The sequence below is a fragment of the Panthera onca genome, chromosome A3 (assembly GCF_046562875.1).
Source record: "Panthera onca isolate mPanOnc1 chromosome A3, mPanOnc1 haplotype 2, whole genome shotgun sequence".
Lineage (NCBI taxonomy): Eukaryota > Metazoa > Chordata > Mammalia > Carnivora > Felidae > Panthera > Panthera onca.
This window is the reverse complement of record NC_138341.1, coordinates 30,097,143-30,115,480: the sequence shown is the minus strand read 5'-3', so window position 1 is coordinate 30,115,480 and position 18,338 is coordinate 30,097,143. Positions and strand designations below refer to the sequence as shown.

Below are 18,338 nucleotides of genomic sequence, written 5' to 3'. Positions count from 1 at the left end.
TCTTCCCCTTTCTTCCTCCTCGTCGTCCCATTTTCTCCTTTGTTCTCCACTTACTGGAAGGACCAGAATTCATGGAGTAATGCACTGACATAACTGTGTCTTGTTGGGTTTCCCCGATGTTAATGGGAACTTTGAGATGTGCTTTTTAAAGTACATCATGCCCTTGAAATCCTGAGAGAAAGAGAAGGGATGATGGAGTTCAGAGACTTCTCAAATACAGAGAATTCCTAATCTCCTCAACCTCATCCCTCAGCTGCAGGTGCAAGATTGTTTTTGGACTCTCTCACCCATGGGAGTTTTCTGCAGCCAGACCATCTTTTAACAGCTAAAACTTTTATTATCTTTTTGTGTTATTTCTTCTTTTTTCTTTTCCTGTCTTTTCATCCCTACAAAAATAGCACTTTGTAAACAATCAGATATTAAGGAATATAGATGTAAATGACACATTAGTAGGTATAAGGGATAGTAAGAAAAGTTGTTCAAAAGTTACCATGTTTCAAATGAGAATGTTTTGACATAATTTCAGATTAAATTTCAAGATCAAATATCTGAAGATCTCAATTATTGTTTATATCATTTGCTGAAATACATGCCTTGGGCTTAGGTGCTTTGTGTATATTAGCTTCAAATAGTTACTCATAAAATAGTTACTCTTAAAGATGACATTGCTCTAATTTTACCTAAGTGAAATTTGAACCCCGAGAAGTGGAGAAACTTGTACAAGGTCACACAACTATTAAGTGATGGGAATATGGATCTGAGCCCTGGTCTGTTGACTCGAAAATTCACATATATATTTTTTAAGTTTATTTATTTAATGTATGTAATCTCTATACCCAGCATGGGGCTTGAACTCATGACCTCAAGATCAAGAGTTGCATGTTTTTTCCGCTGAGACAGCCAGGTGCCCCATATGTATAGAATCCAAAATTCATATTATTCCTATTTTACCACACTGCTTTTTGTTTGTTTGTTTGTTTATTTTGAGAGAGAGAGAGAGAGAGAGAGCGAGCATGAGCAGGGGAGGGACAAAGAGAGAGAGAATCCCAAGCAGGCTCTGCACTGTCAGCGCAGAGGTCGATGTGGGGCTTGAACTCACGAACCGTTTGATCACGACCTGAGTCGAAATCAAGAGTCTGATGCTTAACCACTGAGCCACCCAGGCGCCCCAACCACAGTGCTTGTATATTTGACAATGTATGAAAAAAAATTTACAAAGTAAGTTCTGAACGTGCCGCTGATTTTATAATTGAATTCAGTGTACACATTTCCACAGCTGAATATTGAGTCCTTGAGATTTAGAGTGGTACCAGTTGATCATTGGCATAGTTTTTTTGCTTTGTTTTTTTAAATTGTTCTGTCTTACTCCGGTGTCTCTTCTTTTGACTTGAGATACACTTAAATTAATTTTGTTTCCTTTTTTTAAATGTAGGCTATTTGTTAAAGCCTGTCCTAAAAGTTACCTTGTCTGATTCACAGAAGGGATACAATCAGTACTTTTATATAAAGTAGTTTATTTCCTAAGTTTTCAATACTAATTTAGGAGTAAACTTTTAATTTAGTTAATGTTTTCAATATTAATTTAGGAGTAAACTTGCACCTAGTAAAGGTCTAGTTGCAATATATACAACATGTTTATAAGTAAACAAGTGGCTCTAGAAGAAGTTTGACTTTTATGCGTGTAAGTTCTTAACTCTGCCCTGACACTTTAAATACCTGTGGTATTAATCTTTCTGAGATTGTTCTGTTCCTTATCTGAAACTGGGAAAAATAGAGGAAATAATTCCTACTTTCAGGTTTATTTTCTTAGTATACAACACATAGTACCAAGGGTGATTTCATCTACTGATCTTTCAAACTATTTATTTACAAGTATTAAATATGTAGTGCTTGTCAGACCTAGCACCAGATTCAGTGAATGAGATAACAGTGCCTTACTGGATTTTTACAGGGGAGATAAGAAAAAAGTGATTACAATAAAATGACCTGTATAATGGGGAAGGTAATAGGTGTTAAGAAGCACAATAGCAGGGGAACCAAGTCTAGGCTTAAGCAGTCAAGAAAGGCTTTTTTGCAGGAAATGAACAGTTAGCGTCTGAAGGACAAGTAAGAACTGGCCAGGGAAAGTGAACTTACTAAATTATTGTTGAATGAGAGGTAAGGAGAAAGACAGAGGGAAGATATATGGCACATTTGAGAAATAAAATAACTGGCTAGTAGAGGAAGGCCGGGGAAGGAGTGTTTCTAGATGCAGCTAGAGAGTTAACCAGAGGGGCAGATGGTAAAGTATGTTACACGTGTCTCGTAAAATATGTTAAGGATTCTCATTTTATCCTAAGAGTTTTGAGAAGGCATTTGAAGGATCTTAACTCTCACGATCAGATTTGCTTTTATACCCCACGGGCGGCAGGTGTGGCAGGCATATGAGAGAGGATCTGGATGGGTGATGGGACACACCTGGCTGAGTGTGGAAAGCTGCCTTCGCAGGGCACTGACAGTGGAGATGAAGAGGGTGGGTGTGTTCAGGAAGTACTTAGGAAGTAAAATCTGCAGGAATTCATTCTTGTTTCTACGTAAGGGATGAAAAACAGGGACACTCAGAACTCAAAGATGGCCCCCACACTGCCAGTTTTGCAAACTAGTTCAGATGTAGATTTGGAAAATGATGGGTTCACTCTTGGATTTATTTGTCAGGCAGTCAAGTGAAGCTGGCTGTGTGGGTCTGGAGCTCCAACCAGAGGTCTGGGTTGGATATGTAGATTTGAGAGGCCTCAGCATGTAGTACCGAGGGCACTCAGGTCGCTGGAGAGGAAGAACTCACCCAGGGACTTAATGCACAGTAAGAGGAGGACCAGGATCTCTAATACAAAACTGGTAGAAGAGTAGAAAGCTGGAAAGGAAACTGATAAGAATTATCTTAATGGTGGGAAGGAAACCAGGAGAAGGGAGGGATTCCACAGGAAAGGACTCTACAGCACTGTGAGTAATGGCCAGAGGTTCTGAAGAGTAGCCTTAAGATTTAGTGATACATGGGTCATTATTTTGGGCAGTTTTAGGAGAAGGGTGAGGGCAGAAACAAAGACATGAATGGAAAATGAAGACTCCGTTTAGTCATCTTTCAGGAAGTTTAGATTGTGAAGGTGAAGAACAGGGACAGCTGAAAGGATCCATGGGGTCAAGGAAAGTGTGTGTGTGTGTGTGTGTGTGTGTGTGTGTGTGTACATGCGTGCAAGGGTTTCTTAGAAGAGGAGCAAATAAAAAGGAAAGAGAAGAGATATTTAAAATAGGAAGGTATCTGAAGAAGTGATAGGGACTGGATTCTGAATTAGCTGGACAATGCTGGGAGGAGTATGTCTTTTATTGTTCCCAAGAACGAATGTAGAAGTTAGGTGTTGGGTTTGTGAGTTTGGGTTTCAGTTTGGTGGTGGGTATTTAATATGATAGTTTTATGTGTAAGACTGGATTATCTGCTAAGAATGTATGACAGGTTTAAGAAAAGTAGAGAAGGTTTAACAATAATGAGCAGGAGGACAAACTGGTAACAAATAGTAGGATTGAGAAAAGCTAAGGGTCCAGTCAAGGTGTGTGATCATGAGTTTATATAGAAGCATTGGTTTACACCCTTGACAGCCTGGGTGGAAGTTAAGTAGGATGAAAATAGTTAATAATGGAATTCATTGAATTTATGGAGAGACAAAAGGAAGGAGTAACTTGAGGATATTGGCTAACGAACAGTTGCAGTGATAGACCGTGAACTAAAACTAGGGAGGGAAGGAAGTGAAGACAAAAAGGAGGCTAATGGGTAAAAGTAAGGGGATGGGCTGTTGTCTGGAGCAGGCCAGCACACTGGTGTCCCGTAAAGGGCCAAGTAGTAATGTTTGGGCTTTTTAGGCCATATGTTACCTGTTGCAGCTACTGAGCTCTGACATCCTAACATGAAAGTAGCCACAACACAGAAATGAATGAGTGCAGCGGGCCACGTTTGACCTGCAGGCTGTAATTTGCTGGCCCCTGATCTGAGGTCCCAGCTAAATGAAAGAACTAGTGAGGTGGGAGTATGAGCCTGAAGGATATGCTCAGAGAGTGAGTTTGCATCTGTGTCTGTTCTTCATAATGACAGGATCTGAGGTCTGACAGCTAGAGAGGGTGGTGGTTGTGGGGAGGCTAAGGTGGATCACCCACACGAATGTTAACTGCTCAAGATGATGTAAGCATTTGGTTGCAGAGGAAGCATGTAAGCCTGGTTCTGAGCGTTATCGAGGGATTCGTAGGTGACAGTGATGAGGACAGTGATGAGGAGAGGGTCGAAGGTGGTGTGTTCACCACAGGGTAAACTTTAAAGAAGGAGGAATTTTCCTAGTGCTTGATCTTTTATCCATTTATACTACTTTTGTTTAAACTGATAATCCAGACATTTTCTGAAACATTTTTCACTGTAAAATTCGTTTCCTTTCTGCCTTTTTTTTTTTTTTTCCCTGTTTTGTTCTATTTCCAAACCTTCACATTTCTGTTTTAGGAGAATATTACCCCAGATTATGTTAATCTTATTTATCTTTCCATAGTTCAGTTTCTTCTATTTAATATTAGAAGGCAGGTACTTATTAAAAATAGAATATTTTTATCCAGAGTGACAGATTCTACCTTTTCATCACGATGTTTAAGACCATTTACATTTCACGTGACTATCGATATGGTTAGATTTAAAGTTCCCACCTTGGCTGTTTGTTTTGTTTGTTCAGTCTGTTCTGTTCTTTGCTCCCTTTTCCTTTTAGATTTCTTTTGGATTCATCTAGTTTTTTTTTTTTTTTTTTTTTTTTTTTTTACGGTTCTATTTTCTCTCTTGCTCACTTATTAGCTATAACTCTTTGCTGGTTTGGTGGTTGCTTCAGGGTTAATAGTATACTTCTTTTTTTTTTTTTTTTTTTTTTTTTTAAACCGCCATCTATCTTTGAGTGGCAGTATACCACTTCTGTTGTAGCACGAGAACCCACGTATTTCCATTTCTCTCTTTGGTAGTTGTTCTCACATATTTTCTTGTATTATATTATAAGTCACACACTACATTCAGTATTTGTTGAAACAATCAATTCTCTTTTAAAGGGATTTAAATAATACAAAAAGTATACATTTCCAGTGCTCCTCATTCCTTTGTGGGGATCCATATTTTCTGGCATCATATTCCATCTGCCTCAAGGGCTTTTATGTATCCTGTAGTATGGGCTGTTGCTGATGACTTCTTTCAGCCTTTGTGTGTCTGAAACATCTTTATTTTGCTTGCTTGCATTGTTTCTGATGAGATACCTTCTATCAAACTTATCTTTATTCCTCTGTATGTAGAATGTGACCTTTTTCTCTGGCTGCTTTGAAGAGTTTTCATTTGATCATTGGTTTTAAGCAATTTCATTATGATGTGCTATGGTATAGTTCCCAGGTTCTCTCCCCGTCCCCCCCCATTATATTTCTTGTGCTTGGGATTTGTGGAGTCTCTTGGATCTGTGGGTTTATAGTTTTCATGAAACTTGGAACTTTTCAGCCATCATTTCTTCAGATACTGTTTTTTGTTCTCCCTCCCTATGCTGTGATCTAGAAACGCTGTCCAGGCAGTGAGCGGGAATAATCACAGGGCTCACCGTGCTTCTCTTCTCTCAGGGATCATCTTCCTCTGTTGCCTGATGTCCAGTGTCTTAACCATGATTTCATCTATTTTGTTTTGTACTTGTTACAAGCAGGAGGGTAAATTGGGTCCCTCTTCTCCAACTGCACTGGAAGTACCACTCAAGTACTTTTAATATTACCAAGCAATTCAACTCTTACCACTTTAAATAAAATCCTCACTTTTTTTGATGTCATTTTTTTTTAAACTTGGTAAGGTAAGAGTGAATCTGATAGTTGATTGAGAGAACTGTGAGTTTTAACTTGGATAAAGAACGGTGGGAAAAATTAGGTTCTCATGTACAGAAGTTTTTTTGTTAATCCAAGACTTTAAAAAAAATACATTACCCAGGAAGTCAGATTTTATATCAGTATACAAATACACTTTATTTTTTAAAGAGGGTGAAGATGCATTCTTATTTGATTTGGCTTAATTTATTTTTTATTAAGATATAATTTACATAAGCAAAATTTACCTTTTTTAGTGTTTTCACAAACATATATGGTCTTGTTCCTACTACCCTTCTTCCCCACTCTAATCCCTGAGCAGCCGCTAATCTGTTTTATGTTCCTGTAGTTTTGCCTTTTCCAGAAACTCATATGAATTCCAGGATCATACAGAATAAATATAGCCTTTTGATTCTAGCTTTTCTCACTTAGCACAATGCATTTGAGATTCATTCGTGTTGGTGTTTTCATTCCTTGTTGAGTAGTATTCCATTGAGTGCGTGTGTCACACTTTGGTAATAACATCATGAGCTGCCAAAGTAGGCAAAGACAGTTGAGTATATCTGAGGATAGTATAGAAAGAATTCGGGCCATTACTGATGGGAAGTTAAATGATCTCAAAAGCTCTTTCACATCTGAAATTTTTAGTCTTTTGAAATGCCAATGCACATGTTCTCACTTGGCAGGTATAGGTTACTTACTTCACTTAAAAAGGGGATAGATATATTTAGAACATACCATAGTGTATTCCTGAATTTGTGGAACAATTTGTGAACCATAGTTCCTGAATTTGTGGGTCAATGGAAGCAGATGTGTTGTTTTTCCTTAATATTGGGACATCATTTTGCCCTCTTTTTTTTTTTTTTTTTTTTTTTTTTTTTAAAGTATACCCTCTGAAGTCGTCCTATCCCAAAGTACTCTTATCTTTTTAAGTTATCTTAACCCCTCCCACCCCCCACTGTACTGCTATTTCTTTGGTATATCACAGAGCTTGGCCTAACTATTTTAGGAGAAAAACGAAAATGGAAGACCAAATTCTCATTTACTTATTTCTTTAATTTCTTCTCACTGTAGTGAGAGCATGTAGAGGGAAACAGAACTCTGGAGTCACATGTGATTTCAGCACTTACAACTGTGTTTCTAACTTGGGAATCTTACAATTAACTTGTAAAACTCATCTTGCTCATCTTTAAAATGGGGATTTGGGGTTGTAAAGATTAAAAAAGATAACATATGTGTTTTTAACATAGCATCTGGAACATAGTAAATGCTTAACATCAAAATCATAAAACAAATTTTCCCAATCTCTCTTATATCTCCACTTGAATAAAACCCTGTAAGAGATCACAGTTTCTTGCAGTTCGATCAAGGGCTGATGAAAAGTGTGAACTTTTTGTTTTTGTTTTTGTTTTTGTTTTTTGTATTTTTAAAGTTGAGTCAGAGTATAGTTTGGAAATTCTGTAGTCCAGATTTATCACAGAGAGGGCTCTTTTCATTTTACTATCTTAAAAGGGTTCAGCGTCTACCAAATGATGAATTAAAGCTTTACAGGGCTTAGGTGGTTTTCATTCAAGGAATGTCTTCAAAAGAATACTTGAGGTTTTTACTTAATAACTAGTGAAGGAAATAGATGTGGATTGAAATTATTTCTTACCTAGATCTACTCTTTACCAGACTGGCTTTTCTGTCATCATTCCTGAGTACTTTGTTCTAGTTCTGATGTGGTGCTCCATAACACTTTCATTGGACTCCTATTGTATGACTTGATTTGAGTCAGTCTTTGTCCTGGAGGAAAATTCTTAGGCTACTAGAGATTGGGAAAATGTCGTTATTTTAGTTCTGCTACTCTCAGGGGAATCTAGTAGCTATAATGAATTTATATTTTGTTATGGAAATTAGATTTAAAAAACAGAATTTACATTGTCCTAAAACATACCTTACAGTGTAGTTTTGCATATTCTGATCTAATAAATTTTTATTGGACATATTTTATGAATTGAGATACTCTCTAATGTACAAAGCAAGGCATTTTTATTATGATTTAATGTTTTCCAGATGAAGGTAATGAAACAGAGGTACAGCCACAACAAAACAGCCAGTTAATGTGGAAACAAGGTCGACAACTACTCAGACAGTAAGTATCCTGTGGTTAAACAAAGAGAAGTATATTTCATCAGGGTACATATCTATATAGAGATATATCTATAGATATATACATATATATTTTTTTTGCATTTGCAACTCAGTACAATAATATTATCTCTTTTATTGTTAGACTGCTGGTATGAAAAAACTTAATTGAATTACTGTTCCTTTTTCATATTACACATTTTCCCCCCTGTGGTAGAATTCATTTTTTATTAAATATTAACAAGAATTACCAAGAATAAATTCTTTTATTTTACAATTTTAGCTTTATCAAAGAGTATATATAATAAGTGCTTATTTATTTATTTTGAGGGGGGTGGGGGAGGAGCAGAGAGAGAGGGAAAATCCCAAGCAGGCTCCACACTGGGAGCAGAGCCTGACCTGGGGCTTAATTCCACAAACCGTGAGATCATGACCTGAGCCAAAATCGAGTTGGATGCTTAACCGAGTGAGCCACCCAGGCATCCCTCAGAGATTAATTTTAAGCTTCTAAATTTTAATATATGCTTATGTTTACATTTTAAAGAATTCTGTATTCCTAAAGTTATTTTTGCATCTTTTGTACATGAATATACGTGTGTCCTAATAGAAGTCTAATCAATATTAAGATGTGAAATTTTGGGTTATGTTTTTTAAACTTTCTATTTTAAATAAATTGAAGAGCTTCTTTAATTTTCCCAATTTGCAGATATTGCACTAACATGTACTTTCTCCTATAAAATGTGTTTTGAGACTATAAAGAGGAAACAAACCTGGAATGAGGTTCAGATGTCAGGTGGTAGGTTATAACCCACTTTACCAGCTCACTGCCTGGCTCTTGCATATCACATTTGAAATTGGTATTCTAATTTGTGCTTCAGTAAAATGAAATTTACTACCTGTTTTGTATTTTGGGGTTTCCTGTGAATAGTCTACATCTATGGTTTCCAGAGTGGATTTGTGCCGGCCATTCCTTTTGACTAATGGCAGAGAGAATATTAAAATGTGTCCTTTTATGTATTTGTTATCTATTCAAAGTTAAAGAAAATGAGAATTCACTAATATTTAATAAGTGGTTTTCACTGGTGCCCTCACTTTGGTCTTAAATATGATTATGAATTTTTCTTTTTATAAATGAGTGTTCTTAAAGTGATGATTTTTAAAATGAGAAGTGGTTATCATAGTGAGCAATCTGAGAGAGAATTTTCAAAAACTTTTAAAAGATTCACAGTCTGCCCCCTCAAAGAAAAGGTGACATTCTATCAATGAATAAGGAGGTTTTCTTTAGTAAAGCCAACTTACCTATGGAAAGAGCAGTTTTTAAAACCGTTACTTGTAATGTGATTTTGTTGACAAAGATAGGTATGTATCAAATGTTAAAAACAGAAAAATATAACACCTCTGTGTTGGTTTGTAAGAACAACTAATTAAATTCAGGAAAGTTAAACATTTATTCAGATTTTAATCAAAACCTTTGTTTTTTTTAAGTTTATTTTATTTTAAAAGAAGAGAGCAAGAGTGTGCACGTGCACATACAGGAAAAGAGCAGAAAGGGAGGGAGGGACAGAATCCCAAGCAGGCTCTGTGCCGCCAACATGGAGCCTGATGCGGGGCTTGATCTCACTAACCGTGAGATCATTGCCTGAACTGACACCGAGAGTCAGATGCTTAACCTACTGAGCCACCTGAGTGCCCCTCATCAAAACCTTTCTATAAATATTGGATAGTATTGAAAAATGAGTGTCTTGATTTGGTAAGATACACTTAACTCCATTTCGGTCACACATCTTTGTGAAATATCTCTTTGAGCTGTAATCTGTTAATACCTGATCTTGAAATAAACTGACCTGAAACTAATTATCTTGTCTACCTTTGTTTTCTCTTTCATTTCATAGACTTGATGCTTACTTATAGGTTCATGCCTAATAATTGTCTGTCACATTTGTTAATGACAGTATTTTGGCATGATGTTTGCCTTTTTCATGTTTTTGCTGCTGCCGTTTTTGGTCTTTTTTGATCGATCTTTGCTGTTAAAGGATAACGAATGCCTTCTGTATGCCACCCAGTGTATTAGATGTGTCACTCTTAGGAGGGAAGAAAGCTGAAGTTCAGGAGAATTAAAGTTACACAGGAAGAAAGTGGCAGAAATGGGCTTTAGAACCAGGTCTAGCTCTCAGTACAAACCTATTTTTTCTGTGCCGCTGGCTCTCAGTATCACACACACCCACGTGCACACACGCATCCCACATCCACAATTGAATTGTGGGCTATTTTTACTTTAGAGTTGGCTTAGGATAACAGCTTCCTTTCTGTAGAAATGACTCTTTGGAATGTACTCTTCTTGTATGTCTTGGAGGAAAGCAGATATTCTAGAAATATTCTCTCTAGCTCTCAGACAGTTGATCCAAAAACACTTTATAGCAGAAATGTAAAAAGAGTACTGGTTATAATAATTACTGTTATAAAATAGTAATTTATTAAGGATCTGAGAGTGAGTTTGCTCCAATCCTGCCTAGAAGAAAGAATGTGCTATTAGGTATATTAAGGAACAGCTTCTTCTTATGATAAATGTAATGAATAGTGTATTGTATAGTTCTTTGATTTTTTTCAGTGACCGTAGAGGCTGGTACTGCAAGAGACATCTCCATCTGGCAGCTGGAAGATTATTTATTAGCCAGTCTTACCAGCATAGTACTGTACTGTTAAGTCTTCTGCAGGCAATGAATTTAAAGAAATACTTTTATTTACATGTTAAGTTATAGAATACTGATTCCAAAATGACTGGATTGTAAGGATCCTCTTCGCACACAGGTATCTACAGGAGGTGGGTTACACGGATACTATTCTAGATGTGAAATCTAAACGAGTACGAGCTCTCTTGGGCTTTTCAAGTGATGTCACGGACAGGGAAGATGACAGAAATCAGGACTCAGTTATAAATGGCACAGAGGCTGAAGTTAAAGAGACAGCAATGATTGGGTAAGTATTTTGTCTGGGTTACTAAATAATTTTGGTTTATGGGTGACACTTGTGATACTTGCAATTTTAGATACTGTTACAGGAATAATTTTTTATAAAGTTTAATTAAAAAATGGAAATTTCATTTGGTAGAAGATAACCTATAGGGATTAGAGTTATTTGTGATTATTATAATATTTTTTGTTTAAGATATTTTTATTTGCTTGAAATTTATAGATTTAATACAGATTTTAATATCTTGAAGCTCAGTCACTTACTATTAGAACTTCACAAAAGATCGTCTTTCAAAGTTCAGTTCAAATCTGTAAAAATGAAATTTCATTCCTGGTGACCTAGAACTCCTATAAATTCCTCAAATTTTTTAGAAGTAAAACTTTTCTTAACCATGTTTGTGTATTTAATAATACTGTAACCCCTCTTTCTTTTGAAGATTATCTATTTTAAGTTTATGTTTTTAATTGATAGAATCAGTGTGAGAAATTCAATAGCTATTTGAAATATTTTGTTTTGCATTTTGGATCATATGTCATACAATTACATGTAATTTTGTTTAAAATGAACATGAACAGTTAAATAAGGAGATTCTTTACTGAAAAAAATGTTGGCATGATTCTTAAATAAAAAGCCAAAGATTCTATGAAAGTCTAAATATTATGTTACTTCATTTTAATGCATGTTAAAGCCATAAGAATGGTTTAAATTGAACTCTATACATTTTCTAGTAGGAACATCGTTTCTGTTAGTTGGAACGTTAAAATTATGGGATATGGGTAAAGGCTCAAAAATAGGACTTATAAGTTCTCTAAACAAATGTCATTGGAGCCTTCTTAAATGTATTCAGTAATAACTAAGACTACATTAACTTGTTTTTATAAATGTAAGATTAGATTGTTTCTTTGTGTAGATACAAACAATGCAGACCTTATTCCTGATTATAGTTTTACCTAAAGGATTATTGTAAGTCATTGTAAAGATGTTCAGAAAAGACCACTCTAATTGTCTTGTGTTTTGTCCTTGACCTGTGTTTTGAAACTGAAAAGGGTATTATTCTGAATCTGTCTGATTTATGTAGGGATAGAGAATAGGGTGGAAAAAACCCAAAAACAAAGCTCTCAACAGATTTGAAATTTGAGATGTATCTGTTTTGAAAATTTTGTCCGTAGTTGTGGTTAATTTTTTTTTTTTTTTTTTTTTTTAAGAAAATGCCTTTATCTAAAACATTTCCTAATGAACTGGAGAGAAATCATTCTATTCTGGCTATTAGGAAATTATTTACTAGATTTATTTTGAGGGACTAAATGAAAATTGTATATGTTTGAAAAGTCACTCATTTTGAAAATGAATGGTTTATTCATTAACACGATCAAGTTTTGTAGTAATATTAGTTTGACTAATAAGTTATTTCATGTGCACATTTACTTTTTTCAGCTCCTTAGCTGTTCAGCAGAAATGTAAGATTGCGTCAGAGAAAATTGACCTACTAGTTATTTTTTTAGTTATAGAAATTTATATTGTTGGAGGAAGAGTTGCAGAGAGTAAAAGAATAGAGAAAAATAGAAAATATTTTTAAATGTTTAAAAAGAAAAATATTTTTAAAAAGAAATACATTAAGTTTGACTTAAGGATCAAAAGAATACTGAATCAGGAGGGGCCATTAGTCTGAATAGTTATGATTGTAAAGTACTTTAAGAGTAACCACTTCCTATAGTGCTTTTCCAATTAAAATCCATGGAAATGTAATGGATAAGAATCAGTGTCATTCATAACATGATTTGAGGGGTCATAGTTATAATATAGACAAGTTAATGCAGCATATCATGGATTAATTCTTATGTTAAGTTTAAAAAATGAACTGAGCAAGATGTACATGTTTTAAACCAGAAAATCCGAGTTAACAGATTCTGCCTCCGTGCTGGATAATTTCAAATTCCTTGAAAGTGCAGCTGCAGATTTCAGTGATGAAGATGAAGATGATGACATTGATGGAAGAGAAAAAAGCATCATTGATACTTCAACGGTGAGTTGGTTACTCAGATATTAATATTTTTAGGGATCATGATGTGTACTTTAAAAATAATCTGTGTTCTTCAACCTAAACTCTTAACTTTTTGTGTGTGTGTGTGAATTTGGGGATATTTAATCTAAGAGGTTTTAGTATTGAGTTAAAATTCAAGAATATTTTTAGGATGGCAGCTTTCTCTTAAAGGTCCTCACTCTTTGGGGCACCTGGCTGGCTCAGTTAGTAGTACATGTGACTCTTGATCTCAGGGTTGTGAGTTTGAGCCCCATGTTGGGTGGAGAGATTACTTAAAATATAAAAAAAAAATCTTGAAAGGTCCTTACTCTTTGACTTGTTAGCTCATTAAACATTTCAGTATTTCTGCAGAGCTGGTGAATGTGGTAAAAATGTGTGTGTTGTACCAATGAAGCGTTATTGGTGCTATAAGACAATAGAACTGACAGACCCATTATGGTGCCTGATGGCGACTGGCATCACCTCTAATTGATGAGGTTTTTGTGACTTTTGCCTGGGTTGCTTTGGTAGACAAATGTTAGAGACTCTCAGAACTCTTCCATTAGATTTCTTCAAACAGATTTAAAGTTATTCTGCAGTTTTGTTTAGATCTTCATAAATTTATTGACTTTCCTATGGTAGTTTCCTGGAATAAGAAGTGTCTCTTGCTTCTTCTCCCTTCTCTTCCCTTCTCCGTTCTGTCACCTTCAGCCCCTCTTGTTATTTTCCCTCTCTTCTTTTTTCCTCCCTTCTTTTTCCTCCTCCTCCTCTCTTCTCTCTCTTCGTCTTCCCATCCTTCTCCTCTTTTAAGTAATAGATGAGGTCATGCTTTGTTTAGAAAAATGTTTACATTTCCTCTTCCATGTGTATTTAAGAAGAGTAAGGTAGAAAGCAAGGTAGGGAAGCTGACTGGACCTAGAGTTGAAAGCCTTGGGGTTAAGTCCCATTTCTGTTACTAGTTACCTGTGCTTCTTATCCTTCAGGCTTAGTTTTATACTTTGTAAAACAGAGGTTATAATACCCATCTTATCCTCAGAGGATTTTGTGAGGAATAAATGAGATGTTGTATATGAAAATGATATATACGCTTTCTGGGTGTAACTCCTCTGTTCTTGATGCCGTTTGCTTCCATCAGAGACTCTCAAATTATTACTTCCAGATTCTTATTTCCCTGAGCCACTGTTCAGTAGCATTCTGCTGGTACAGGCTTGTCATGGGCATTATTTGAACTTCAAGTAGTCACCCCCAATTTTTCGTATGCAAATACGTAGTAATAGCATGTGTTTTAATTTCCTATATGAAAAGAAAATGCCTAAACTTGTATGATCCCTTTTCTCTGTCCTAGTCATTTGGAAATTTTCTACTGCCTTGTGATTTTTATGGGCTGATTGCATTGAGATCATATTTTCCCATCAAAATACTTTATTCGTAACTCAGTGGTAAATGATCGCTGATTATGATGCTTTACATTATTTGTTAGCCATTATATTGATTTAAATATTAAGAAAATCTGTAAGTTGATTATTCTAAGTATTAAGTATGGTCTTCCTAGAAATTCCTAACCGTAAACTGGTTTCAAGAATTTTTAAGTAATCAAATTCATAAAGATCTCCTATCTTCCAGTTAGTGCAGATTGTAGCAATTCTGTGACCAAGCAGTGAAGGCACAGCTAATATAAAATACTTAACCCCATTTAAGCACTGGATTCAAAAATCCTTTTAGCTTTTCAGGAAAAAATATCTCTAAACAAATAATTTCTTTGTAAAGCTTTGCTAATTTTTAGGATACTGTACACTCATTTTCATGGCTGCAGGTTAATAGCCACATACCAAAAGGACTTTCAAAGTCTAACTCTGTGTAGCAATGAATAAGCATGACTTAGAAAACGTATCATGAAGCTATATAGAGAATGGCTGAAAATTATTCTATTAAAATGTTTCGTGAACAAACAGGTTTTTAAACTGTTATTTCTTTAATCAAAATCGTTTAATAGATTCAACTACGAAAATATAGGAACAAAGCCATTAGTAACTTTTATTTGTGTGTAGGCTATAAAATAGTATTGTGGTATCTTCAAAAAACTGCTGTGTTCTCTTATCTTGCTCTTTACCCTCTATTACAGTTTGATTGTTCTTTGAGTTACATTCTGGATCATTTCCTCCTCTTTCCTTCTTCTTCCTCATGATCAACCTCTTCATCTTATTTTTCTTTACCATCATGGTCTTCATTCTTATCATAGTACCATTAGTTATGTGTAATAATGATCTTGAAATTATACATGTATATATAAAGTGATTATCTTTAAAATTTTGAAGGGTAACTTCACCAGCAAGATTTAGTCTTCACATTCAGATACTTAGGAAGAAAAGTAATGGGATTAAGAATCATTAACTGTTGTGTTAGTCACAGTCTTATCCCTATTTATGTTATATTTCTTCTAATGATTTGAAAAGGGACCTTCTATCCCTTTTTCTAATCTTTGTGGCACCCTGTACAACTCCTAACTTTTTTGTATCTGCCTTAATTTCTTAAGCTGATTTGTAAACTCACTGAAGGTAAGAGTGGAGTGGAACCTTAGATGTAAGGAAAAGTAATACGTGCTTATTACAACAAACCCCACCCCTTCCCATTTACTAATCCTACTCTTTGTTGGTAACCATACTTTTCTTGTATGCCTAACCATTAAAAACACAGGAGTTTTGGGGTGCCTGGGTGGCTCATTTGGTTGAGCATCCGACTTCGGCTCAGGTCATGATCTCGCAGTTCGTGAGTTCGAGCCCCTCGTCGGGCTCTGTGTTGACAGTGCAGAGCCTGAAGCCTGCTTCTGATTCTGTGTCTCCCTCTCTCTCTGCCCCTCCCCCGCTCACACTCTTGTTTCTCTCCCTCTCAAAAATAAATAAACATTAAAAAAAAAGAACAAAAAAAAAAACCCACAGGAGTTTTAATTTATTTAGGTTGGGGAGACTTGATAGACAGTGATCTGCAGGTTGCCATATTTTCATTCATAAGGTTATGTGGAGGAGATGAAACCTAGAACAGATTAGGAGTTAATTTTGTGACTTAATACCATATTTAGTAATAAGAATGTTGAAAATACATTCAGAATTTCTATGTAAGTCTGTATTTTCTCTGCCCTTTTTGTCAAGCATCGAGAACAAGAATTCTCTATCTACAAGATGTTGGTGATGGCCTATCTAATTTATACCTGGTGTCCCATCAGGGTCAAGGAAAGAGAGGGATCAAGCCTCTAGGGTAAAAGAAGAGGGATTAGGCAGTGTGTTTGTGGAGCAATGAAGGTTAGCATCTTCTCTTGGCATAACTCTTGAGAGATACTTTTTGACCTTGGTCTGGCCGCCCAGGGAAAATTAGAACAAATTATTGGCATGTGGTTACAAAAGAATTCACCTTCAGCATGGGTTTTCTGTACCACAGTATGTCAAACTGGTCTTGCTTTTTTTGTTTGTTTAATAGATTCGTAGATGGGAGATTGGAATATGCTGTAAACATAAAAGTATGTCTTGATTTTAGGGAAATATTCTGAATAGTTAAACCAGTTATTCTAGCAGCATTAAAGAATCCTTGACTTCTCCTATTCAGTTTTTACACACACACACACACACACACACACACACACACACACACACCAGGACAGTTAAGGCAGATAAGGTTTCATTCATTGCACCAGCTTTCTTCTTCTGATAGTGGCTTCCTGGAGTGCTGCACTGAGAAGGATTTTTGAGACTGTATCTGATCTTAGATGAAAAGCACTATGATTGGTAAGTGATACCAGGAATGAGCAGGAGAACAGGGTAATACAAGTCAGGTATTTGTTATCTCTTAGAGTCTGTTTCTAGACTCTAGTCTGTCCTGTTGATGAGTCTGTTGAACCCTTAAAATTTTGAACCACTCACAATAACCCACTGATACAGTTTGATCATCTCATGCTATTTCCATTTTGCATGAAATGAAGAAGCTGAGGTCTGGAGAAGTTGAGATACTGAGTCCATTGTAGCAAAAGAAACTGCAAACCAGTCATCCTAATTTCTTTGGGCTCTTAGTGGTGCAGGTGACTAAAAAGAAGATGATTCATAACGAGTATTGGCATATAGATCTCAAAAATTACCACTGCATGCCTTAAGCCTAAATTTTAATCCTTCAACTGGATTTGTGATTCCAGAGACATTCCTAAATAGATAGAATGAGACATAACAGACCTTGCCAGATTTTCTAGTAAATCTAAGTTAAGTCATACTCTGAAAGATCAAGGTTTTAGAAAAAGTTTAAATATGTAGAGAGTTATTGGAGAAAACTGATGCCAGGTTGGAACAGTAGAAATAGTAATGGGAACCTTTTTTCCCCCTCTAACCGAATACTTTCTAAGTCTTAAGGCATGCATTTTGGGATTTTAGATTTTTAAGGGAATGATGTAGTAGAGTTAACCTTTATCATGGTTATATTCTGTAAAACCTTTGCACTGTTGTGTGACACGTTTCTCATTTTGGTTAGAATAGAATGTCTACACGTTACACAGGCTGCCTCCAAGAAATGTAAGAGATGGTTGTGGTTCTCCTAGTACTGTAGTATGTCAGGGACATTTTTCATCGACTATAACAATGTTTTCAATATCTGATTTCATTCGTTTATTTAAAACAGGCCATCATTGAACAAAGTTTAAATGGTTACTTTAAAATGTGTAATGTGTATCTTTTCAAAATGACCCCTGTTTTCCATTGATTTGGTTAGGTATTACAGCTATTTAACATAACGAAGATCTACTTTCTGAAGAAACCAATAGTTGGGTTTTCTCATTCGATGAGAAAGGGATACTGTTTTTCTTTATTTAAATTAATTCCAGGGGCACCTCGGCGGCTCAGTCGGTTAAGCGGCTGACTTCAGCTCAGGTCATGATCTCACGGTCAGTGAGTTCAAGCCCCGCGTCGGGCTCTGTGCTGACAGCTCAGAGCCTGGAGCCTGTTTCAGATTCTGTGTCTCCCTCTCTCTGACCCTCCCCCGTTCATGCTCTGTTTCTCTCTGTCTCAAAAATAAATAAACGTTAAAAAAAATAAAGAAAGAAATTCCATAATATATCCTAAAATTTTAATTTAGCATGTTTTTTCGTTAGATCGTTAGGAAAAAAGCATTGCCTGATAGCAGTGAAGATCGAGATACAAAAGAAGCCCTAAAGGAGTTTGACTTCTTGGTTACGTCAGAGGAAGGAGACAGTGAGTCTAGAAGTGCAGGCGATGGAACGGAATGGGGTAAGGAAGCATACGGATCCCACCAGAGACGTTAAGTAAAAGAAACCAGTATTTTACCAGCAGGGCAACATCTTGAAGAA

At 35.9% G+C, this 18,338-nt stretch overlaps 1 protein-coding gene and 1 long non-coding RNA gene across 4 annotated transcripts in view; one reads left to right on the top strand and one right to left on the bottom strand.

Annotated features, from left to right (window-relative positions):
• Nucleotides 1-18,338, bottom strand: part of LOC144615960 (uncharacterized) — a 426,549-nt gene that overhangs the window by 241,782 nt on the left and 166,429 nt on the right. The gene's annotated exons all lie outside the window — the stretch shown is intronic.
• Nucleotides 1-18,338, top strand: part of STRN (striatin) — a 99,792-nt gene that overhangs the window by 40,270 nt on the left and 41,184 nt on the right. For all 3 annotated transcript variants that reach the window (XM_078444796.2, XM_078444795.2, XM_078444797.2), the window contains 4 exons: nt 7,936-8,014; nt 10,819-10,986; nt 12,868-13,003; nt 18,123-18,258. In XM_078444796.2, coding sequence (XP_078300922.1) covers nt 7,936-8,014; nt 10,819-10,986; nt 12,868-13,003; nt 18,123-18,258 — 519 coding nt within the window. The remainder of the gene's footprint in view (nt 1-7,935; nt 8,015-10,818; nt 10,987-12,867; nt 13,004-18,122; nt 18,259-18,338) is intronic.